We start from the raw sequence: 25,561 nt of genomic DNA on the forward strand, positions 1-25,561 counted from the left end.
CAGCTCCCGGTCTTGTTTTTGTTGACTGTATACAGCTTCTCCATCTTTGGCTGCAAAGAATATAATCAATCTGATTTCGGTGTTGACCATCTGGTGATGTCCATGTGTAGAGTCTTCTCTTGTGTTGTTGGAAGAGGGTGTTTGCTATGACCAGTGTGTTTTCTTGGCAAAACTCTATTAGTCTTTGCCCTGCTTCATTCCGCATTCCAAGGCCAAATTTGCCTGTTACTCCAGGTGTTTCTTGACTTCCTACTTTTGCATTCCAGTCCCCTATAATGAAAAGGATATCTTTTTTGGGTGTTAGTTCTAAAAGATCTTGTAGGTCTTCATAAAACCGGTCAACTTCAGTTTCTTCAGCGTTACTGGTTGGGGCATAGACTTGGATAACTGTGATGTTGAATGGTTTGCCTTGGAGACGAACAGAGATCATTCTGTTGTTTTTGAGATTGCATCCACGTGCAGCATTTCGGACTCTTTTGTTGACCATGATGGCTACTCCATTTCTTCTGAGGGATTCTTGCCTGCAGTAGTAGATATAATGGTCATCTGAGTTAAATTCACCCATTCCAGTCCATTTTAGTTCCCTGATTCCTAGAATGTTGATGTTCACTCTTGCCATCTCTTGTTTGACCACTTGCAATTTGCCTTGATTCATGGACCTGACATTCCAGGTTCCTATGCAGTATTGCTCTTTACAGCATCGGATCTTGCTTCTGTTACTAGTCACATCCACAACTGGGTATTGTTTTTGCTTTGGCTCCAACCCTTCATTCTTTTTGGAGTTATTTCTCCACTGATATCCAGTAGCATATTGGGCACCTACTGACCTGGGGAGTTCCTCTTTTGGTATCCTATCATTTTGCCTTTTTCTACTGTTCATGGGGTTCTCAAGGCAAGAATACTGAAGTGGCTTGCCATTCCCTTCTCCAGTGGACCACATTCTGTCAGTTGAGCAAAAACTAGCTCAAAGAAGAGTCAGAGACAGCCTTTCCTTGTTAAAGGTACAGCCAATTCCTTGCCAATGCCAGTATGATTATAGTCCAGACTGATAATCAAGGTGTTAATTATATAAACAAAGATGAGATGGATTTTAAAAATAACATTTTTAGTCAAACAAAGCAGAGACTTGATTACTGATAACCCTGCATTAAAGGAAATAATAGTAGTTGTTCTGGAGGTAGAAGAATAGTCCCAACATTAATTTCAGAACCTCTGGAAGGCAAATGTGTAGTAACGCTAGGTGAAATTTGAATGTGTTAATCATTTATTGGAATGATTTGATTTGGGATTTAAAATATATAAAGAGTTAAAAACGTTGTTGTTGGTCATTCACTAAGTCATGTCTTCTCTGAACTGCAGCACACAGTGAATATCCTTGCTGTCCAAGGAACTCTCAAGATCTTCTCTAGCACGACAGTTTGAAAGCATCAGTTCTTTGGTGCTCAGCCACCTTTATGGTCCAGCTCTCTTTATGGTCCAGTCTCCGTACATGACTACTGGAAAAACCACAGCTTTGCCTATGAGGACCTTGGTTGGCAAAGTGATGTCTGTGCTTTTTAGTACACTGTCAAGGTTTGTCATAGATTTTCTCCGAAGAGCAAGACTCTTCGTGTCTGCAGTCTCCATCCACATTGATTTTGGAGTCCCCAAAAATAAAGTTTGTCACTGTTATATTTTTTCCCCCTCTATTTGCCATGAAGTGATGGTATCAGATGCCATGCTCTTAGTTTTTTGATTGTTGAGTTTTAAGCCAGCTTTTTCACTCTTCTCTTTCACCTTCAACAAGAGGCTCTTTAGTTTCTCTCTACTTTCTGCCGTTAAAGTGGTATCATCTACATACCTGAGGTTGTTGGTATTTCTTCTGGCAGTCTTGATTCCAGCTTGTGAATCATCCAGTCCAACATTTAGTTACAATATACTCTGCATATAAGTTAAGCAGGGTGACAATATACAGCCTTGACTACTCCTTTCCCAATTTGCAACCAGTCTGTTGTTCCATGTCCAGTTCTATCTGTTGCTTCTTGTCCTGCATACAGGTTTCTCAGGAAGCAGGTAATGTGGTCGGGTATTCCAGTCTCTTTAGGAGTATCCCACCATTTGTTGTGATCCACACAGTCAAAGGCTTTAGTGTAGTTAATGAGCAGAAGTAAATGTTTTTTGGAACTCCCTTGTTTTTTTTTTTCTGTGCTCCAGCATATTTTGATGATTTAATTTCTGGTTCCTCTGCTTTTTCTTTTTTTCACAGCTATTTGTAAGGCCTCCCCAGACAGCCATTATGCTTTTTTGAATTTCTTTTCCATGGGGATGGTCTTGATCCCTGTGTCCTGTACAATGTCACGAACCTCATTCCATAGTTCATCAGGTACTCTATCTATCAGATCTAGGCCCTTAAATCTATTTCTCTCTTCCACTGTATATTCATAAGGGATTTGATTTAGGTCATACCTGAATGGTCTAGCGGTTTTCCCTGTTTTCTTCAATTTGAGTCTGAATTTGGTAATAAGGAGTTCATGATCTGAGCCACAGTCACCTCCTGGTCCTGTTTTTGTTGACTGTATAGAGCTTCTCCATCTTTGGCTGCAGAGAATATAATCAGTCTGATTTCGGTGTTGACCATCTGGTGATGTCCATGTGTAGAGTCTTCTCTTGTGTTGTTGGAAGAGGGTGTTTGCTATGACCAGTGCATTTTCTTGGCAAAACTCTATTAGTCTTTGCCCTGCTTCATTCTGCATTCCAAGGCCAAATTTGCCTGTTACTCCAGGTGTTTCTTGACTTCCTACTTTTGCATTCCAGTCCCCTATAATGAAAAGGATATCTTTTTTGGGTGTTAGTTCTAAAAGGTCTTGTAGGTCTTCATAGAACCGTTCAATTTTAGCTTCTTCAGCGTTACTGGTTGGGGCATAGACTTGGATTACTGTGATATTGAATGGTTTGCCTTGGAAATGAATAGAGATCATTCTGTCGTTTTTGAGACTGCATCCACGTACGGCATTTTGGACTCTTTTGTTGACCATGATGGCTACTCCATTTCTTCTGAGGGATTCTTGCCTGCAGTAGTAGATATAATGGTCATCTGAGTTAAATTCACCCATTCCAGTCCATTTTAGTTCCCTGATTCCTAGAATGTTGATGTTCACTCTTGCCATCTCTTGTTTGACCACTTGCAATTTGCCTTGATTCATGGACCTGACATTCCAGGTTCCTATGCAGTATTGCTCTTTACAGCATTGGACCTTGCTTCTATCACCAGTCACATCCACAGCTGGTTATTGTTGTTGCTTTGGCTCCAACCCTTCATTCTTTTTGGAGTTATTTCTCCACTGACCTCCAGTAGCATATTGGGCACCTACTGACCTGGGGAGTTCCTCTTTTGGTATCCTATCATTTTGCCTTTTCATACTGTTTATGGGGTTCTCGAGGCAAGAACACTGAAGTGGTTTGCCGTTCCCTTCTCCAGTGGACCGCAATCTGTCAGACCTCTCCACCATGACCCACCGTCTTGGGTTGCCCCGTGGGCATGGCTTAGTTTCATTGAGATAGACAAGGCTGTGGTCCTAGTGTGATTAGATTGACTAGATTTCTGTGCATATGGTTTCAGTGTGTCTGCCCTCTTATGCCCTCTTGCAACACCATCTTACTTGAGTTTCTCTTACCTTGGGCATGGGCATCTCTTCACGGCTGCTCCAGCAAAGCATAGCACAGCCGCTGCTCCTTAACTTGGATGAGGGGTATTTCCTCCCACCGCCCTTCCTGACCTTCAACATGGGATGGCTCCTCTAGGCACTCCAGCGCCCACACAGCCACCACTCCTTGAACGTGGGGTTGCCCCTCCTGGCCACCGCCCCTAGCCTTGGGCGTGGGATTGCTGCTCCTGGTCGCTGCCCTGGCCTTGGAGTGGGGTTGCTCCTTCCTGCAGCTGCCCTTGGCCTCGGGTGCTGCCCCTGGCTTCAGACGCGGGGTATCTCCTCCCGGCCGTCACCCCTGACCTCGGACGCGGGGTAGCTCCTCTTGGCTGTTCCGGCGCCGTTGCAGCCTGGCACTCAAGGCCGCTGCCCATGACCTCGGACGTGGGGTAGCTCTCCGCTGCGCTTAGTGCGCCGGCCCGCCACCGCCGCCTGCGCTTAGTGTGCTGGCCCACCGCCGCCGCCTGGAAAAGAAATGCAAAAAAGCAAAATGGCTGTCTGGGGAAGCCTTACAAATAGCTGTGAAAAGAAGAGAAGTGAAAAGCCAAGGAGAAAAGGAAAGATATAAGCATCTGAATGCAGAGGTCCAAAGAATAGCAAGAAGAGATAAGAAAGCCTTCTTCAGTGATCAATGCAAAAAAATAGACCAAAAGAACAGATTGGGAAAGACTAGAGATCTCTTCAAGAAAATTAGAGATACCGAGGGAACATTTCATGCAAAGATGAGCTCTATAAAGGACAGAAATGGTCTGGACCTAACAGAAGCAGAAGATATTAAGAAGAGGTGGCAAGAATACACAGAAGAACTGTACAAAAAGGATCTTCATGACCCGGATAATTACGATGGTGTGAGCCAGACATCCTGGAATGTGAAGTCAAGTGGGCCTTAGAAAGCATCACTACGAACAAAGCTAGTGGAGGTGATGGAATTCCAGTTGAGCTGTTTCAAATCCTGAAAGATGATGCTGTGAAAGTGCTGCACTCAATATGCCAGCAAATTTGGACAACTCAGCAGTGGCCACAGGACTGGAAAAGGTCAGTTTTCATTCCAATCGCAAAGAAAGGCAATGCCAAAGAATGCTCAAACTACCGCACAATTGCACCCATCTCACGTGCTAGTAAAGTAATGCTCAAAATTCTCCAAGCCAGGCTTCAGCAATATGTGAACCGTGAACTCCCTGATGTTCAAGCTGGTTTTAGAAAAGGCAGAGGATCCAGAGATCAAATTGCCAACATCCACGGGATCATGGAAAAAGCAAGAGAGTTCCTGAAAATCATCTATTTCTGCTTTATTGACTATGCCAAAGCCTTTGACTGTGTGGATTACAATAAACTGTAGAAAATTCTGAAAGAGATGGGACTACCAGACCACCTAACCTGCCTCTTGAGAAATCTGTATGCAGGCCAGGAAGCAACAGTTAGAACTGGACATGGAACAACAGACTGGTTCCAAATAGGAAAAGGAGTACATCAAGGCTGTATATTGTCACCCTGCTTATTTAACTTCTATGCAGAGTACATCATGAGAAACACTGGACTGGAAGAAACACAAGCTGGAATCAAGATTGCCAGGAGAAATTTCAATAACCTCAGATATGCAGATGATACCACCCTTATGGCAGAAAGTGAAGAGAAACTAAAAAGCCTCTTGATGAAAGTGAAAGAGGAGAGTGAAAAAGTTGGCTTGAAGTTCAACATTCAGAAAACGAAGATCATGGCATCTGGTCCCATCACTTCATGGGAAATAGATGGGGAAACAGTGGAAACAGTGTCAGACTTTATTTTTGGGGCCTCCAGAATCACTGCAGATGATGATTGCAGCCATGAAATTAAAAGACGCTTACTCCTTGGAAGAAAAGTTATGAGCAACCTAGATAGTATATTCAAAAGCAGAGACATTACTTTGCCAACTAAGGTCCGTCTAGTCAAGGCTATGGTTTTTCCTGTGGTCATGTATGGATGTGAGAGTTGGACTGTGAAGAAGGCTGAGCGCCAAAGAATTGATGCTTTTAAACTGTGGTTTTGGAGAAGACTCTTGAGGGTCCCTTGGACTGCAAGGAGATCCAACCAGTCCATTCTGAAGGAGATCAACCCTGGGATTTCTTTGGAAGGAATGATGCTAAAGCTGAAGCTTCAGTACTTCGGCCACCTCATGCGAAGAGTTGACTCATTGGAGAAGACTTTGATGCTGGGAGGGATTGGGGGCAGGAGGAGAAGGGGACGACAGAGGATGGGATGGCTGGATGGCATCACTGACTTGATGGACGCGGCTCTGAGTGAACTCTGGGAGTTGTTGATGGACAGGGAGGTCTGGAGTGCTGTGATTCATGGGGTCTCAAAGAGTCGGACTGAACTGAGCAACTGAACTGAACTGAACTGAACTGCCTGTTCTAAATCCAGCTTGTGCATGTGGAAGTTCTTGGTTCACATACTGCTGAAGCCTAGCTTGAAGGATTTTGAATATTGTCTTGCTGGCATTTGAAATGAGTGCAATTGTGTAGTAATTTCAACATTCTTTGGATTTGCCTTTCTTTGGGATTGGAATGAAAACTGACCTTTTCCAGTCCTATGGCCACTGCTGAGTTTTCCAAATTTGCTGGCATATTGAGTGCAACACTGTAACAGCATCACCTTTAGGATTTGAAATAGCTCAATTGGAATTCCATCAACTCCACTAGCTTTGTTCGTGGTAATGCTTCCTAAGGCCCACTTGACTTCACACTCCAGGATGTGCGGCTCTAGATGAAGGATCACCCCATGGTGGTTACCTGGTCATGAAGAGATTTTTTGTGCAGTTATTCTGTGTATTCTTGCCACCTGTTCTTAATATCTTCTGCTTCTCCTAGGTCCTTGATGGTTTTGTCCTTTATATTGCCTGCCTTTGCATGAAATGTTCCCTTGGTAGTTCCAGTTTTCTTAAAAAGATCTCTAGTCTTTCCTATTCTGTTGTTTTTCTCTATTTCTTTGCATTGTCCACTTAAAAAGGCTTTCTTACCCCTCCTTGCTATTCTCTGGAACTCTGCATTCACTTGGGAATATCTTTCCCTTTATTTTTTGCCTTTCACTTCTCTTCTTATCTCAGCTATTTGTAAGGCCTCATCTGACAATCACTTTGCCTTCTTGCATTTCTTTTTCTTGGAGATGGTTTTGGTCACTATCTCCTGTACAGTGTTATGAACCTCCATCCATAGTTCTTCAGGTATGCTGTCTACCTGATCCAGTCCTTTGAATCTATTTGTCACCTCCATTGTATAATAAGGGATTTGATTTAGGTCATACCTGAATGGCCTAGTGGTTTTCCCTACTTTCTTCAGTTTGAGCCTGAATTTCGCAAAATGGAGCCAATGATCTAAGCCACAGTTAGCTCCAGGTCTTGTTTTTGCTGGCTGTATAGAGCTTCTCCATCTTCAACTGCCAAGAACTCATTGTTTAGTCACTCAGTCACGTCCACCTCTTTGCAACCCCATGCACTGCAGCAAGCCAAGCTTCCCTGTCCTTTACCATTTCCCGGAGCTTGCTCAAATTCATGTCCATTCAGTCAGTGGTGCCATCCAACCATCTCATCCTCTGTCAACCCCTTCTCTTCCTGCCTGTAATCTTTTCCAGTGTCAGGTCTTTTCTAATGAGTCAGGTCTTCACATCAGGTGGCCAGAGTATCAGAGCTTCAGCTTCAGCATCAGTCCTTCCAATGAATATTCAGGATTGATTTCTTTTAGGATTGACTGGTTTGATCTCCTTGCATTCCAAGGGACTGTCAAGAGTCTTCTCCAGGACCACAGTTCAAGCATCAGTTCTTTGGCATTCAGCCTTCTTTATGGTCCAACTCTCCCATCCATACATGACTGTTGGAAAAACCATACCTTTGACTAGATGGACCTTTGTTGGCAAAGTGATGTCACTGCCTTTTAATATGCTATCTAGGTTTTTCATAGCTTTTCTTCCAAGGAGCAAACATCTTAATTTCACGGCTGCAGTCACCATCTGCCGTGATTTTGGAGCCCTAGAAAATAAAGTCTGTCACTGTTTCCATTGTTTCCCCATCTTTTTGCCATGAAGTGATGGGACCAGGTGCCATGATCTTGGTTTTTTGAATGTTGAGTTTTAAGCCAGCCTTTTCACTCTCCTCTTTCACCGTCATCAAGAGGCTGTTTAGTTCCTCTTCACTTTCTGCTATAAGGGTGGTGTCATCTGCATATCTGAGGTGATTGATATTTCTCCCAGCAAGCCCGATTTTAGCCTGGCATTTCTCATGATGTACTTTGCATATCAGTTAAATAAGCAGGGTGACAATATACAACCTTGATGTACTCCTTTCACAATTTTGAGCCGGTCTGTTGTTCTATGTCTGGTTCTAACTTTTGCTTCTTGACCTGCATCCAAGTTTTGCAGGAGGCAGGTAAAGTGGTTTGGTATTCTCATCTTTATAAGAATTTTCCACAGTTTGTTGTGATCTATACACAGGCTTTAAGGTAGTCAATGAAGCAGAAATAGGTGTTTTTCTGGAATTCTCCTGGTTTTTCTATGATCCAGTGAATGTTGACAGTAAGCCACAGTCAGTTCCAGGTCTTTCTTTTGCTAACTGTATAGAGCTTCTGCATCTTCAGCTGCAAAGAATATAATCAATCTGATTTCAGTGTTGACCAACTGATGATGTCCGTGTGCAAAGTCATCTCTTGTGTTGTTGGAAGAGGGTGTTTGCTATGACCAGTGCGTTTTCTTGGGAAAGCTCTGTCAGCCTTTCCCCTGCTTCATTTTTTACTCTAAGGCCAAACTTGCCTGTTATACCAGGTATCTCTTCACTTCCTGCTTTTGCATTCCAGTCCTCTATGATGAAAAAAACATCTTTTTTTTGGTGTTAGTTCTAGGAGGTCATGTAGGTCTTCATAGAATCGTTCAACTCCATCTTCTTCAGCAAAACTGTGATGTTGAATGGTTTGCCATGAAAATGAACAGAGATCAGTCTGTCATTTTTGAGATTGTACCCAAGTACTGCATTTTGGATTCATTTGTTAATTATGAGGACTACTCCATTCCTTCTAAGGGATTCTTGCTCACAGTAGTAAAATAATGGTCATCTGAATTAAATTCGCCCAGTCCTGACCATTTTCGTTCACCAATTCCTAAAATGTTGATGTTCACTCTTGCCATTTACTGTTTGACTACATCCAATTTACCTTGATTCATGAACCTAACATTCTAGGTTCCTATGCAATATTGTTCTTTACAGCATTGGATTTTACTTTCACCACCAGACACAACCACAACTGGGCATAATTTCCACTTTGGCTCAGCCTCTTCATTCCTTCTGGAGCTGTTTCTTTGCTCTTCCCCAGTAGTGTATTGAACAGCTGCTGACCTGGAGGGGCTCATCTTTCAGTGTCATGTCTTTTTATCTTTTCATACTGTTAATGCGGTTCTCAAGGCAACAATACTGAAGTGATTTGCCATTCTCTTCTCCAGTGGACTGCATTTTGTCAGGCCCTGTCTAGCAGGGACATGCCCTTCAGCCATTCAGCATAGCTGGGTGACATGAACTATAACAAAAGTCAGGTAGGAAGTACATACATGGAGTTAAAGTGTCAATAATCTTTTATTATTTAGTAAAAAATAACGAAGAAATTTTATTAGACTTTAAACAAACATTTCTGTAGTAAAAATTGGAAAAGAATACATAATTAACAAATTCATGGAGGGAAAATGGTAAACAGCAATTAATGAAGTTGTGCAGGCAAGAGTTAACATAGCACACTTGAGACTAATATCTTTAGGAGGTCCTGCTTTTGCAACTTTGGTCCTTGGCTAATATCTGGAAATTTGGATTTCTGCCACTCTTTGATAAGAGTGCCTAAATTGTTTGGAGAAACAGTACAGTTTATGCTGAACTCTGTTTCTTCCCATAGTCAGTAATTTGGTGTTTAGTTGACAGAGGATACGTGCATGACCAGCCCCTAATAAAAACTGTGGGCCCTGAGTCTCTAGTGCGATTTCCTGGAGACAGTTTTCACATATTGTTACAACTCATTGCTCAGGAAATTAAGTGTGTCCACCGGAGAAGGCAATGGCAACCCACTCCAGTACTCTTGCCTGGAAAATCCCATGGATGGAGGAGCATGGTGGGCTGCACTCCATGGGGTTTCTGAGGGTCGGACATGACTGAGGGACTTCACTTTCCCTTTTCACTTTCATGCATTGGAGAAGGAAATGGCAACCCACTCCAGTGTTCTTGCCTGGAGAATCCCAGGGACGGGGGAGCCTGGTGGGCTGCCATCTCGGGTCGCACAGAGTCAGACATGACTAAAGTGACTTAGCAGCAGCAGCAGCAGCGTTACTGCACTGGGGAAAGGACTTTTGGAAACTTGCAGCTTATTTCCTCGACTTTGCCCACACGCTTTTCCTCCATTCTGATTCTGCTCTGTATTTCACTATGATTTATCACAGTGAAATAATACATATAAATCATATCCATAGACTTAATATAAATTATATCCAAATAATAAATACAAATCATATCAATGAGTATAACTATATGCTGAGTCCTGTGAATCCTCCAAGTGAGGGATCAAACCCAGGGGTGTGGTGTGGTCTTGGGGATTCCGAACATAGAGACAAGAAGAAGAGAGAACACAAAACATGTAGGACAAATAGAAAGAAAATACTAAGACTATACATTTAAACCTGGCTATATTTGTAGTTTTAATAAACATATTTGAACCATTTATGAACAAAGACCATGTGTTATGTCAGAGCAGATCAATAGATTTTCAACACATTTAAATCACAGCTATTGTTCTCTGACCACAGTGGAGTTAAACTAGATACACAATAACCACAGATATTTTGAAATATGCTTTTAAATAACCCCAGACCAAAGAAGTAATCAAAATTGAAATTAGAAAGTGTTTTTAGCTGAATGACCATGACAGTGCCACAGGTTAACAGTTGTAAGATTGGATGACATCTAGGAACTAGTGTAGAAGCAGCTCCAAGTTCCTGCCCTCTCAGTCAAACTGGCAGAAACTGTCAGAAGCAACTTTGTGAGAACTCTGAGCAGCAAAGTTTTATAGTAACCAAGTGAATGCTGAAACAAGAAAAGAGCCACTGAGCACTGGTAGCGAAAGTTTGTAGTGTTTTTACTTGTCCTTGCTCCATCCCCCCCCTGCCCTGAGGAAGTCTTGAAGGCAACAGCCCATACTGTGAGTACTGGTTCTGGAAGAAGAAAAGCAGACATTACAAATGATTGTGGCTGTATATTCTAACCTACCTGGGAACTACCTGAAGGACTGACAGAAGGTGCTAATCTATGTTTCTCCTAATTCAGAAATCAGACCAGAAAAGTAAATTGTATCTCTGGTTTAGATTTAAGTTCCAGAGTATATAAAGGATTTCTATAATTCAGCAACAGAAGACAACCCAATTTAAAAATGAGCCAAGTGCTTCAAGATTTCTCTAGAGAAGATACAGTGGGCACATGAAGAAGTACTCAACATTAGTTATTGTGTCTGTGTGCTCAGTCATGTCATACTCTTTGTGACTCTATGGACTGTAGCCCGCCAGGCTCCTCTGTCCTTGGAACTCTCCAGGCAAGAGTACTGGAGTAGATTGCCATTTCCTTATTGGGTATCTTACCGACCCAGGGATCAAACCCACATCTCTTGTGTCTCCTGCATTGGCAGGCGGGTTCTTTACCATTAGTGCCACCTGGGAAGCCCAACATTAGTTATTAGGCAAATGCACATCAGAACCACAAAGAGATACCATCTTAACACCTGTGGAATAACTGTAGTAAGACTAATGGAAAGTAAGTGTTGGTGAAGGTGTGGCCAAATTGGAACCTTCACATACTGTTAGTAAGAAAGTTAAATGGTGCACTGTGGAACACAATGGCAATTTCTCAAAAAGTTAAACATAGAATTACCATATGATTCAGCAGTTCCACACTTTAGTATACACTCAAGAGAACTGAAAAACAGGGACTCAGATACTTGTATGCCAATACTCTGTGCAGCATTAGTCACAGTAGCAAAAGGTAGAAGCCAGCAAAGTGTCTATCAAACGATGAGTAAATAAATGAATTGTGGTATATACATACAGTAGGGTATTGCTCAGTTATAAAACGGAATGAAGCTCTGATACATGCTGCAGTGTGGTTGAACCTTGAAAAACATTATCCTAAGTGAAGTAGGTGCAGAATACATCATGCGAAATGCCAGGCTGGATGAAGCCCAAGCTGGAATCAAGATTGCTGGGAGAAATATCAATAACCTCAAATATGCAGATGACACCACCCTTATGGCAGAAAGTGAGGAACTAAAGAGCCTCTTGATGAAAGTGAAAGAGGAGAGTGAAAAATCTGGCTTAAAACTCAACATTCAAAAAACAAAGATCATGGCATCTGGTCCCATCACTTCATGGCAAATAGATGGGGAAACAATAGAAACAGTGACAGACTTTATTTTTTGGGCTCAAAAATGACTGCAGATGGTGACTGCAGCCATGAAATTAAAATATGCTTACTCTTCGGAAGAAAAGCTGTGACATACCTAAACAGCGTATTAAAAAGCAGTGACCTCACTTTGCCAACAAAGGTCCGTCTAGTCAAAGCTATGGTTTTTCCAGTATTCATGTATGCATGTGAGAGTTGGACCATAAAGGCCCAATAAAGAAAGCTGAGCACCAAAAAATTGATGCTTTTGAACTGTGGTGTTGGAGAAAACTCTTGAGAGTCCCTTGGACTTTAAGGAGATCCAACCAGTCCATCCTAAAGGAAATGAGTCCTGAATATTCATTGGAAGGACAGATTCTGAAGCCTAAGCTCCAATACTGTGGCCACCTGCTGTGAAGAACTGACTCACTGAAAAGACCCTGATGCTGGGAAAGATTGAGGGCAGGAGGAGAAGGGGACGACAGAGGATGAGATTGTTGGATGGCATTGTTGACTCGATGGACATGAGTTTGAGCAAGCTCTGGGAGTTGGTGATGGACAGGGAAGCCTGGTGTGCTATAGTGCATGGGGTCACAAAGAGTCTTGACATGACTGAGTGACTGAAGTGAAGTAAGCCAGAGACAAAAGGACAAAGACTATGTAATTCCACTTACATGAAATATACAGGGACAGATTTACAGAAACAAAAAGTAAACTAGAGGGGAAGGGATGAATGGGGAGTTATTGCTTAAATAGATAAAGCACTTCTTTTTGGGAGAAAATTTTTGGAAATAGTGTTGATAGTTGCTGAGCATTATGAATGTAATAACACCACTGAATTGTACACTTAAATTGATTAAAATGGCAAATATTTTAAATGTATATTTTACCACAATAAAAAATTATAGGATTAAAAAAAATTTATCCCCATAAGTAGCTAAAGCTATTTCCTTGAGGCTAGCATATAATCTAAAGGGACTATTAGGAAAGAACACTCCATCTGGAATTATATGAAAACAAAGAGAAAATTCCCATCTGGAGTGATTTAAAATAATGTAATAGATACAGATAAGAACAGAAATGATCATTTTAGAATGTAAACATAAAGTAGAATCAACAAAGCCAAAGATTGTGCCTTTAAAAAAGCCAATAAAATTGGCAGTGTCTGGCAGGAATAATAAAGTATAAAAGAGGATGCACAAATAGCCAGTTCTAGGAATGGATAATGGGATAATGGATAACTTTAGATTGTACAAATGGGAGATCACTGTAGATCATAGGATATTGTGAACAATTTTATGTGAATTTGAAAATTTAAGTAAATAACTAAGTAGCACATTTACTAAGCTGACTGGCTTAGTAAAATTGGAAATTGGCTCTGTAATGCCAGTTTTGTCAAAAGTAAGTGTGCATATGTGTGTGGATCTGTTTTTGGATTTTTCTATCCCATCTTTCCTCAACTGGAGTTCCGTAACGGGATTAAGCCTCACAGAAAGTTGAGTGATTGTATTTTTAATTTTCTCAAAGACAGTATATAGTTGATATTATTTCAGATCCAGAGGAGCTAAGTTAATCCATTGTATATAATAGATGCCTAAGGGCATTGGAAGAAAAGTTGTGACCAACCTAGATAGCATATTGAAAAGCAGAGACATTATTTTGCTAACAAAGTTCTGTCTAGTCAAGGCTATGGTTTTTCCTGTGGTCGTGTATGGATGTGAGAGTTGGACTGTGAAGAAGGCTGAGCACCAAAGAATTGATGCTTTTGAACTGTGGTGTTGGAGAAGACTCTTGAGAGTCCCTTGGACTGCAAGGAGATCCAACCAGTCCATTCTGAAAGAGATCAGCTCTGGGATTTCTCTGGAAGGAATGATGCTAAAGCTGAAGCTCCAGTGCTTTGGCCACCTCATGCGAAGAGTTGACTCATTAAAGACTGTGATGCTGGGAGGGATTGGGGGCAGGAGGAGAAGGGGACGACAGAGGATGAGATGGCTGGATGGCATCACTGACTCGATGGACGTGAGTCTGAGTGAACTCCGGGAATTGTTGATGGACAGGGAGGCCTGGCATGCTGTGATTCATGGAGTCACAAAGAGTCGGACACGACTGAGCAACTGAACTGAACTGAACTGAACTGAAGGGCATTGGAGTTTAACACTTCTGGTTGAGAAGAACTGGTCTATTCCATTGATCCATTTATTCATTCCTGTGCTAAAACCACACTTTCTCAAATAGTATGACTTTATAAAAAGTATTCATCCTTAAGAAGTCCCCCAAAAGATTGTTTTACCCATTCCTACTTTGCATTTCCATATATGTGAATCACTACAGAGCATTCAGAAATAGACATTTAAGAAAATGATACTGAAGCACTTAGATTCCCATATGGGAGAAAGTGAACTTGATTTCTACCTCATAACACATGTAAAAATCAGTTCCTGAAGGATTATAGTCTAAAAATTAATGGTGAAATAGCAAAGCTTTGAGCAACTAATACAAAAAAATATTTGTTTGTGGGTTGGGCAGCATTTCTTAAAACATGACACAAAAGTCATTGACAATGAAGAAAAGATTAGTGGATTAGAATACTTCTCTCCATCTGAAGAAACCACTCTGAGAGTAACTACAGACCTGGAAGGAAATATTTACAATACATATAGCCAACAAGAAACTTTTATCTGCAATATATAAAGAACTTTTATGCTGCAATAAGAAATAGACAAACCAGTATAAAAATGAAAAAAAATTAAATACTGAGCAAGAACATCCAAGAAGTTATATAAATGAGTTAAACTTATAAAAAGTTCTCAGTTCCATTAGTAATAGAGAAACAAAACCCCAATGATAGTTACATCACCACAAGAACAGTTAAAATCTATGACAAGACTAAAGCATTACCAAGGGTTTGGAATGGTGGGAGTGCTTAGGCAGTGCTTATGAGACTATAAAGCTGACAAAGCTTTGAAAAAATGGCATTATATACTAAATTTGAACAGTCTTACCCTCTGACTCAAATTTCACTTCTAGGTATATATCCAATGAATATGTGTTCCCTTGTCTTTTAAATAGTCACTTATTTGAATGTTGGTTGTTTGCAACTTCTGCTTTATTTTATTAATTTTTATTGCAGTATATTTGCTTTACAATGTTGTGTTGGTTTCTCCTGTACAGCAAAGTGATCAGCTATAGTATACACATATTCCTTCCTTTATGGATTTCCTTCCCATTTAAGTCACCACAGAACATTGAATAGTTTTCTGTGCTATACAGTTAGTTCTCTAAGTTACCTATTTTATACATAGTAGTGTATATATGGGGGCTTCCCATAAATAGAGTGGGTAGACAATCTGCCTGCAATGCAGGAGATGTGGGTTTGATCCCTGGGTTGAGAAGATCCCCTGGAGAAGAAAATGGCAACCCAGTCCAGTATTGTTGCCTGGAGAATTCCATGGACAGAGGAGCCTCATGAGCTAGAGTCTATGGGGTTACAAAAGAGTTGGACAAAACTTAGTGACTAAACAACAACCGCAGCAACCATGTATGTATGTCAGTCCCAGTCTCCCAGTTCATCTCATCCCTCCTTCCTCCTTCGGTATCTATATGCTTGTTGCTGCATCTTTGCCTCTATTTCTGCTTTGCAAATAAGTTCATCTGTATCCTTTTTCCAGATTCCACATATGGGCAATATTGTATGATATTTGTTTTTCTCTTTCTGACTTCACTCTGTATGACAGTCTCTAGGTCTGTATACATCTCTGCAAATGGCACAATTTCATTCCTTTTTATGGCTGAGTAATTTTCCATTGTATAAACCACATCTTTATCCATTTTTCTGTTGATGGACATTTATGTTGCTTCCGTGTCTTGGCACTTGTGAATAGTGTTGCAGTGAACATTGGGGTGCATGTATCTTTTTGAATTATGGTTTTCTTTAGATATATGCTCAGAGTGTGACTGCTGGGTCATATGATAGTTCTAAGTTTTTTAAAGAACCTGTTCTCTATAGTGGCTATATTAATTTACATTCCTACCAACAGTGTAAAAGGGCTCCGTTTTCTTCACGCTATCTCCAGCATTTGTTTGTAGATTTTTTGATGATGGCCATTCTGACTGGTGTGAGGTGATACCTCATTGTAGTTTTGAGTTCCTTTTCTCTAATAATTAGTGATGTTGAACATCTTTTCATTTGCTTGTTGGCCATCTGTATGTCATCTTTGGAGAAATATCTATTTAGGTCTTTGGCCTATTTTTTGATTGGGTTGCTTTTTTGATATTCAGCTGCATAAGTTGTTTGTATATTTTAGAGATTAATTCCTTGTCAGTTGCTTCATTTGCAAATATTTTCTCCCATTCTGAGGGTTGTCTGTTTGTCTTATTTATGGCTTCCTTTGCAGTGGAAAAGCTTTTAAGTTTAATTGCAGAGCTCAGTTGTGTCCAACTCTTTGTGACCCCATTGACTTTAGCCTGCCAGGCTCCCCTTTCCATGGAATTTTCCAGGCAAAAATACTGGAGTGAGTTACTGTTTCCTACTCCAGGGGATCTTCCTGACCCAAGAAAAATGATGCAGCCTTTACCACTAGCACCAGCTGGGAAGCCCTTTAATTAGGTCCCATTTATTTTTGTTTTTATTTTCACTGCTCTAGGAAGTGGGTCAAAAAAATCTTGCTGTGATTTATGTCAAAGAGTGTTCTGCCTGTGTTTTCCTCCAAGAGTTTTATAGTGTCTGGCCTTACATCTAGAGCTTTCATCCATTTTGAATTTATTTTTTGTGTATGGTATTAGGGAGTGTTCTAATTTCATTCTTTTACATGTAGCTGTTTTGTTGGCCCAACACCACTTACTGTTTTTTCTGTATTGTGTATCCTTGCCTCCTTTGTCATAGATTAGTTGCCCACAGATGCGAGGGTTTACCTCTGGGCTTTCTATCATGTTCCATGGATTTGTATTTCTGTTTTTGTGCCAGTACCATACTGTCTTGATTACTGTAGTTTTGTAGTGTAGTCTGAAGTCAAGGAGCCTGATTCTGAAGTCAGGGAACCTGATTCCTCCAGCTCTGTTTTTCTCTCTCAGGATTACTTTGGCTCTTCGGGGTCTATTTGTTTCCATATAAATTGTAAAATTTTTGTTCTAAATCTGTGAAAAATGCCATTGGTAATTTGATAGGAGTTGCATTGAATCTTAGATTGCTTTGAGTATTTTAGTCATTTTCACAATAGTAATTCTTCCAATCCAAGAACATGGTATATTTCTCCATCTGTTTGTGTCATCTTTGGTTTCTTTTATCAGTATTTTATAGTTTTCTGAATACAGGACTTTTGCCTCCTTGGTTGTTTGCAATTTAATGCACATTTTTTTTTTTTTTTTGTAGAGACAGTATTATAAATTGATAGGTTTGTGTGTATATTGGTGCATAATCATTAGTGTCCAACTCTAACAAAAATTTTTGTAGATGTATCTCAACCCCTTAGTGTGGAACAGAATATATAAGGCTAACCTGGAAACTTATCCCTCGTTTATAACACTATTTTTATGAAAGACAATAATCTTGTGTCAAATACGTTTGCATCTACAGCAATAAGGGCAAGAAGGATCCACACCATAAGAGGGATACCAGGAGTATCCCTCTTCCCTTACCCTTTATGACTGTTTCTTTGTGGGTACCGAGTACCTGTAAGTTGAGTTTATAGGTAGATGAGTGCCTCTTTGTTCCAGTAAGAATTAACCTGTACATCTTGGTGACATCTCACAGTCCTTCCAACTCAGAATTCTCATATTCTGTAATATTAAGAATTATGACTGGCATATTAAAGTAAAAAATTTTATATGGCATATTGTTTTCATTATGTTTAGGAAGGTGATAGATTCAAAAGTATTTCAGAGAGTATCTGACTGAAGTCAGTTGCCATTTTTTAACAGATAAATAAGCAAGCTCAGAGAAGTGAAGTAAACTTGCCCATGTTACTCCCTCTTCATCCTCAAAAAATAGTTGCCATATGTAGAGCGTTTACTGTTATACACATTAACTCATTTAATTGCCAAAGCTACCCCTTTTATAGATGGCAAAACAGAGGTACAAAATGTAAGAAGTAACATGTATAGGTTTAAACCTCTCTGCTGTAATTATCTTTTAGCCTAATAGTACTGGTAACTGCACAGAAATTTTAACCTGTGTTGATATAGCACCTTTTTTGAGCCAGGCACTAGTGAAAAGATTTTTAGTGATGATTGTTGACAATAAAAAGTTTGTTTTGTCTAGAAAAATTAATTATAATGTCTCATTTCACATGCATTCTGATTTTCTTGGGATGACTGGAGAAAGTATTTTTCCAAAATATCTAAAAAATAATGTAACTATCTTTTACACATTTAGAAAAAAATTCTTTTAAATTGTAGATATTATTTTTAAAATAGTAGAGACGTATGGTCCTCAAATTTAAATTTCTGTCTTTTTTAAACAGTGCTGAGCTCAGAGAATTGGAGAAGAAATTAAAAGCAGCTTACATGAATAAAGAAAGAGCAGCTCAAATTGCTGAAAAGGATGCCATTAAATATGAGCAAATGGTAATTATGTTTCTGGTCATAATGTTTTCCATATTTTTAGCTTCATTTAGAAAAGCAAAAATATACCAACTTTTAGAAAATTGTTGTATTCTATAAAGAATTTACACTGTTTGATTTCTCAAATAATTTTATATTTTTTAGATTGTTATGGTATAGCAAATTATGGGTATTGAGCTTTGTAATTTAATATTGGAACCTTTCAGAGACAGAGAGAATTGGGTTGCTGGTTAAAATGAACATCTGTATTTGGTAACTCCCAGCATTCCTAATGGTGTCTAACTGATTATTCTTTGACAAACCAATACAGGTTGTTAGTATGATCAGTGTGTTTGTTAAATTTTTTATTTTTTAAATGTTTAAAAAATCAACTATAAATTTAGGTGGGGAAACTTTTCTGTTTTGTAAACAGAAATCTTTTTTTTCATGATTTCCTCTAATTTTATCCTCTTTTCTTACTCCTGATCTACTACCCATTATTGTTGGTAACGGTTACTTTTGGGCAAAAGAGTTTCAGACACACTCAGCAGTAGTGTTACACAGTTTAATTTAAAATAGGGTTTATTAACTCTTACAGGCTGTATGTACATCATCACTTGAATTCTTGTTGTCACTCAGAAAGGCTAGACATAGATGAAAAGGTCTGATGGCAGTATTACATAGTCTTTTAAGTTCCCTCACCCTCATTTCTCTATTATTTTGTAGGGCATTTTAATAGCAGAGTTCCCTCTCTCCTAGATCCGTTTCAGAGATGTTTTACAGTTATTAAAGAGAAGGGCCTCCCTGGTGGCTCAGCAGGTAAAGAATGTGTCTGCTAATGCAGTTGGCACAGGTTCAGTCCCTGGATTGGGAAGATCCCCTGGAGTAGGAAATGGCAACCCACTCCAGTATTCTTGCCTGGAGACTCCCATTGACAGAGGAGCCCAGTGGGCTATAGTCCATGGGGTCACAAAGCAATCAGACATATCTGAGCACAAACACACACAGAGAAAGAGGTTAAGGCAAATATTCTGCCTTTTAAAATTGCCCAGAATATATTCTATGTTAAAAGGAAAAAAAGCAAGTTGTGAAAAAACGTGTTGGAAAATAATACATTTTATTGACCATTTTATAGACCATTTTTATCTTTGAAAACCTGTGCAAATAGGTATGTGTATACAACATATGTGTATATCTGTACACACACATACATATGTGTCGTATATATCAACAAACACATATAGTTAGAGGGGTGATATCAAAGCAGTTAACCAGTGCAGTGTTATATGAGCCTCAGATAAGAACAGTTGCTGGCTGTTGTGACACATGTGTGCAGTATGTTAGTACAGAAGAAATCTATAGGGTTATACAGCATGCTGTTAACAATGATAGCCTTTGGTGTGGCAGATGGTAAGAGAGGGTAAGGAAATGTCACTCCAAACGCCATATTCTGCCCTTTCAAAAATAAAGTAGAACATGATCTACAGTTTGAACAGTAGATTGCAATTTTAATTATTTTGATAATTGAAGTTATTCCAGGCAATTGTAGATATTTACTCTGGCTATTGAAAGACTTGTTATCATTTTCTAAATAAAGTTGAGCCACAAAAATTAAATCAAATACTCTTAGACTTGACTAGGTGTCAGGATATTTAGGTGCTAGTTTTGGCCTTAGTTTTCTTATCTGTGAAATAAGATTATTGTATTTGTCTAAGTGTGTAGGAATTTGTACAAACATGTTTTTGTCATGTCATATTTTTTCTGTAGAGCCTAGTACAATATGTGCTAAGAAAGCAGAGGAAAGAAAGAATTTGAGTCAAGTAACATTTACAGTCTATATGTTAAAGGCATCAATTAGATCAGGAATGTCATCTAGTTCAGTTCAGTTGCTGTCTTATTCGAGGCTTTGCGACCCCGTGAACCACAGCACAACAGCCCTTCCTGTCCATCACCAACTCCCAGAGCTCACTCAAACTCATGTTCTCTGAGTCAGTGATGCCATTCAACCATCTCATCCTCTGTTGTTCCCTTCTCCTCCTGCCTTCAATCTTTCCCAGCATCAGGGTCTTTTCGAATGAGTCAGTTCTTCACATCAGGTGGCCAAAGTATTGGAGCTTAGGCTTCAGCATCAGTCCTTCCAATGAATATTCAGGACTGATTTCCCTTAGGGTGGACTGGCTGGATCTCCTTGCAGTCCAAGAGACTCTCAAGAATCTTCTCCAACACCACGGTTCAAAAGCATCAATTCTTTGGCACTCAGCTCTGTTTATAGTCCAACTCTCACATCTATACATGACTACTGGAAAAACCATAGCCTTGACTAGATGGACCTTTTTTGACAAAGTAATGTCTCTGCTTTTTAACATGCTGTCTAGGTTGGTCATAACTTTCCTTCCAAGGAGTTCAGTTCAGTTCAGTTCAGTCACTCAGTCATATCCGACTCTTTGCGATCCCATGAACCGCAGCACACCAGGCCTCCCTGTCCATCACCAACTCCTGGAGTCCACCGAACCCAGGTCCATCGAGTTGGTGATGCCATCCAACCATCTCATCCTCTGTCGTCCCCTTCTCATCCTGCCCTCAATCTTTCCCAGCATCAAGGTCTTTTAAAATGAGTCAGATCTTTGCATCAGGTGACAAAAGTATTGGAGTTTCAGCTTCAGCATCAGTCCTTCCATTGAACACCCAGGGCTGGTCTCCTTTAGGATGGACTGGTTGGATCTCCTTGCAGTCCAAGGGACTCGCAAGAATCTTCTCCAACACCACAGTTCAAAAGCATCAATTCTTCGGCGCTCAGCTTTCTTTATAGTCCAACTCTCACATCCATACATGACCACTGGAAAAACCATAGCCTTGATTAGACGGACCTTTGTTGGCAAAGTAATGTTTCTGCTTTTTAATATGCTGTCTAGGTTGGTCATAACTTTCCTTCCAAGGAGTAAACATCTTTCAATTTCATGGCTGCAATCACCATCTGCAGTGATTTTGGAGCCCCAAAAAATAAAGTCTGACACTGTTTCCACTGTTTCCCCATCTATTTCCCATGAAGTGATGGGATCAGATGCCATGATCTTCGTTTTCTGAATGTTGAGCTTTAAGCCAACTTTTTCACTCTCCACTTTCACTTTCATCAAGAGGCTTTTTAGTTCCTCTTCACTTTCTGCCATAAAGGTGGTGTCATCTGCATATCTGAGGTTATTGATATTTCTCCCGGCAATCTTGATTCCAGCTTGTGCTTCTTCCAGCCCAGCGTTTCTCATGATGTACTCTGCATAGAAGTTAAATAAGCAGGGTGACAATATACAACCTTGACGTACTCCTTTTCCTGTTTGGAACCAGCCTGTTGTTCCATGTCCAGTTCTAACTGTTACTTCCTGACCTGCATACAGGTTTCTCAAGAGGAAGGTCAGGTGGTCTGGTATTCCCATCTCTTTCAGCATTTTCCACAGTTTATTGTGATCCACACAGTCAAAGGCTTTGGCATAGTCTCTCTCGCTTTTTCCATGATCCAGTGGATGTTGGCAATTTGATCTCTTGTTCCTCTGCCTTTTTTAAAACCAGCTGAACCTCTGGAAGTTCATGGTTCACGTATTGCTGAAGCCTGGCTTGGAGAATTTCTACATTACTTTACTAGTGTGTGAGATGAGTGCAATTGTGCAGTAGTTTGAGCATTCTTTGTATTGCCTTTCTTTGGGATTAGAATGAAAACTGAATTTTTCCAGTCCTGTGGCCACTGCTGAGTTGTCCAAATTTGCTGGCATATTGAGTGCAGCACTTTCACAGCATCATCTTTCAGGATTTAAATAGCTCAACTGGAATTCCATCACCTCCACTAGCTTGTTCATAGTGATGCTTGCTAAGGCTCATTTGAGTTCACATTCCAGGATGTCTGGCTCTAGGTGAGTGATCACACCATCGTGATTATCTGGGTCATGAAGATCTTTTTTGTACAGTTCTTCTGTTTATTCTTGCCACCTCTTCTTAATATCTCCTGCTTTGTTAGGTCCTGCCGGGGTCCAGCCCCCGCAGGATCCAGGGGAACCTGAAGGAAAAACGGTGTCGGCAGATGATTTAGAGAGAGAAATAAGAAAAGAATATTATAGATGAGAAAATAGAGGAGAGAAAGAGGCTGATATTCCTTGGTTTACATAGAAAGCCAATAAAACTTCGAGACAAGAAGTTTGCCCTGTTCACGGAGGCCACAGGTGCCTTCCCGGTCTCCCAAGGGAGTGAAGACGCAGAATGTCTTCCCATTCAGGTCTTAGAAACCCGGGCAGATAAGTGAATGCAGGGAGCCTCTATGCTCCAAGAGATCAGCCTGAAAAAGAAAGTAAGAGAGAAAAAAAGAGAAAAAAGAAAAACACAGGGTGACCAAGCTTCTTTAAGCGACGCCCATTGTTTTTATTTTCAAAACGGTCTTTTATACCTTTACTTGTACATAGAGGGAAATGAAAGATGCAAAGTCATACAGAGTCAGCCCAAATATTACATCTGTTTTGTCTTTATTGAAACCAGGATTTTTTCTGCAAACCTTTCCCATAAACAATATTGTGTACATTATCTTCTGGCCTTGGAGGCCTGTGACCATTTTATAACCCTCTTTTAATAAAGGCTTCACAACCAGAAAACTTATTTTCCCTTTAAGTGTTTTTTCTTTTATTTCTAATCTATGTCAGCCTCAAAAAGTATTAAACAAGTTACATTTCTCACAAAGCAAAGGTGCAGTGAGTTACAAGAAAGAACCAATTAGCTCAAAAGTCTGATATGGTTAATTTCAAGGCTACACTTGTTTTTCTTACTTTTCAACTGTGTTAACTAGTGCACTCCCAGGTGCAGAGTAGATAAGAGACATGGGAACTTAGCAACAAGCTTTGGCCAAATAATGAAATCCTACATTAACACTACTCTAATAACTGTTAACTCTTTGAAAGGCTCTATGTTTTAGGCTTTCTGTGCCTCTCACAGTTGGGAGGATATAAATAATCACATGTGTAGCTGTAAGAGTCTGGATATATCTGCCAAGCAAACTAAAATGCCAACAAAGGGGTTTTGATTGGAAACATTCTTCTCATGTCCAGAAGACTTATTAGCTATAGCCATAAGTTAATTTTCTCCAGAGAAAGGTGATCAGGGTTAGCCCCCTGTTAATGTCAGAGGAGTTAGTGAAAGTCATGAAATAGTAAAACGGACAGATTCTGGTTTTGGGGGCAGATGCTCGAGAAAGCGTAGGGAGCCCGTTGAGTTCTGAAGCCTTGCTTAACAGTTCTCTTCCACATGACCTTGTCATGGGTGGGATCTCCCATGGTGGCTCCCGGCAAGGTCCGTACCATTTCTGTCCTTTATTGAGGCCATCTTTGCATGAAATGTTCCCTTGGTATCTCTAATTTTCTTGAAGAGATCTCTAGTCTTTCCCATTCTGTTGTTTTCCTCTATTTCTTTACACTGATTGCTGAGGAAGGCTTTCCTATCTCTTTTTGCTATTCTTTGGAACTAAGTGTCTTTTAATTAGCATTAACATTAGCCTTTATATTTTATTTTTTTAAATCTTTATTTTTTATGGTGTATAGCCAATTAGCAAATGTGATAGTTTCAAGTGAAAATTGAAGGTACCCAGCCATACATACACATGTATCCATTCTCTCCCAGACTCCCCTCCCATACAGGCTGCCACATAACATTGAGGAGAGTTCCTTGTGCTATACAGTAGGTCCTTGTTGGTTATCCATTTTAAATATGGTGGTGTGAGCATGTCCACCCCAAACTCCGTAACTATCCTTTCCCCTGCTGCAACCATAAGCTCATTCTCTCAGTCTGTGAGTCTTTTTCTGTTTAGTAGGTTCATTTGTAACATTTCTTTTTAGATTCTGTGTATAAGGAATGTCATATAATATTTTTCCTTCTCTGTTCAACTTACTTCACTCAGTGTAACACTGTCTAGGTCCATCCATGTTGCAGCAAATAGCATTATTTCATCCTTTTTAATGGCTGAGTAATATTGTATATATGTCCAACATCTTTATCCATTCCTCTGTTGGTGGACATTTAGGTTGCTTCCATATCTTGGCTATTGTAAGTAGTGCTTCAGTGAGCATTGGGTGCATGTATCCTTTTGGATCATGTTTTTCTCCTGAAATGTGCCCAGGAGTGGGATTCCAAGGTCATATAGTAGCTCTTTTTCAGTTTTTTAAAGAACCTCCATACTGTTCTCCATAGTGGCAGCACCACTTTACATACCCACCAACAGTGAGGAAAGTTCCCTTCTCTCTACACCCCTCCAGCATTTATTGTTTGTGGATCTTTTGATGATAGCCACTGTTCACCTTCATATTTTTATCTGTTTCTTATTTTGTGTTTGATGCTGCTAACCATTCTAGCATTTGGGATATGATCATAATGGTAAAGAATAACTTTTTAAACTGCCCCAGTGTATATACATTAAAACATTTTGTTAAATGATTTCAAAATGCTGAAAAAAATCAAGGTAACCCATTCAAGATGCAGTATTGTGTCTCATTCAGAAGGAATGGTCTTGAAGAGTGAATTGAAACCTCGGAAAACAGACAGAGTGATGTATGTGACCCTTTTTTTAAGTTAAAGTTATTTCAAAGGGCCTTTAATAAATGAGAAAGGGGAGATTTCAAAGGCCACTGGCAGCAAAGAAAATTTAGGCTGAGAGAACTTGAGTTGCTCAGAGCTATTTAATAGCAGACAGGTATAAAAAAGATAGCACCATCCTTACACTAAATAGCAGCCAGTAAGTACCCAGTGGAGCTAAAATTTGTGAAAATTACCTACATCAGCTTTTAAATAGATGAGGAAGATGACTGTTGTTGGAAATTAACAAAATTATTAATGAAGGACTTCTAATTTTACTTATTGTTTTTCAAGTGTGGAGTTATTCTCCTTATTGCCCTGAGAG

The 25,561-nt window shown here is 40.0% G+C and overlaps 1 protein-coding gene across 1 annotated transcript in view; it reads left to right on the forward strand.

The window, feature by feature from the left end:
- The window catches only part of MNS1 (meiosis specific nuclear structural 1), a 90,439-nt gene that overhangs the window by 29,671 nt on the left and 35,207 nt on the right, over positions 1-25,561 (forward strand). The window contains exon 4 of the mRNA XM_052647365.1: positions 18,564-18,666. Coding sequence (XP_052503325.1) covers positions 18,564-18,666 — 103 coding nt within the window. The remainder of the gene's footprint in view (positions 1-18,563; positions 18,667-25,561) is intronic.

The sequence above is a fragment of the Budorcas taxicolor genome, chromosome 10 (assembly GCF_023091745.1).
Source record: "Budorcas taxicolor isolate Tak-1 chromosome 10, Takin1.1, whole genome shotgun sequence".
Classification (NCBI taxonomy): Eukaryota; Metazoa; Chordata; class Mammalia; order Artiodactyla; family Bovidae; genus Budorcas; species Budorcas taxicolor.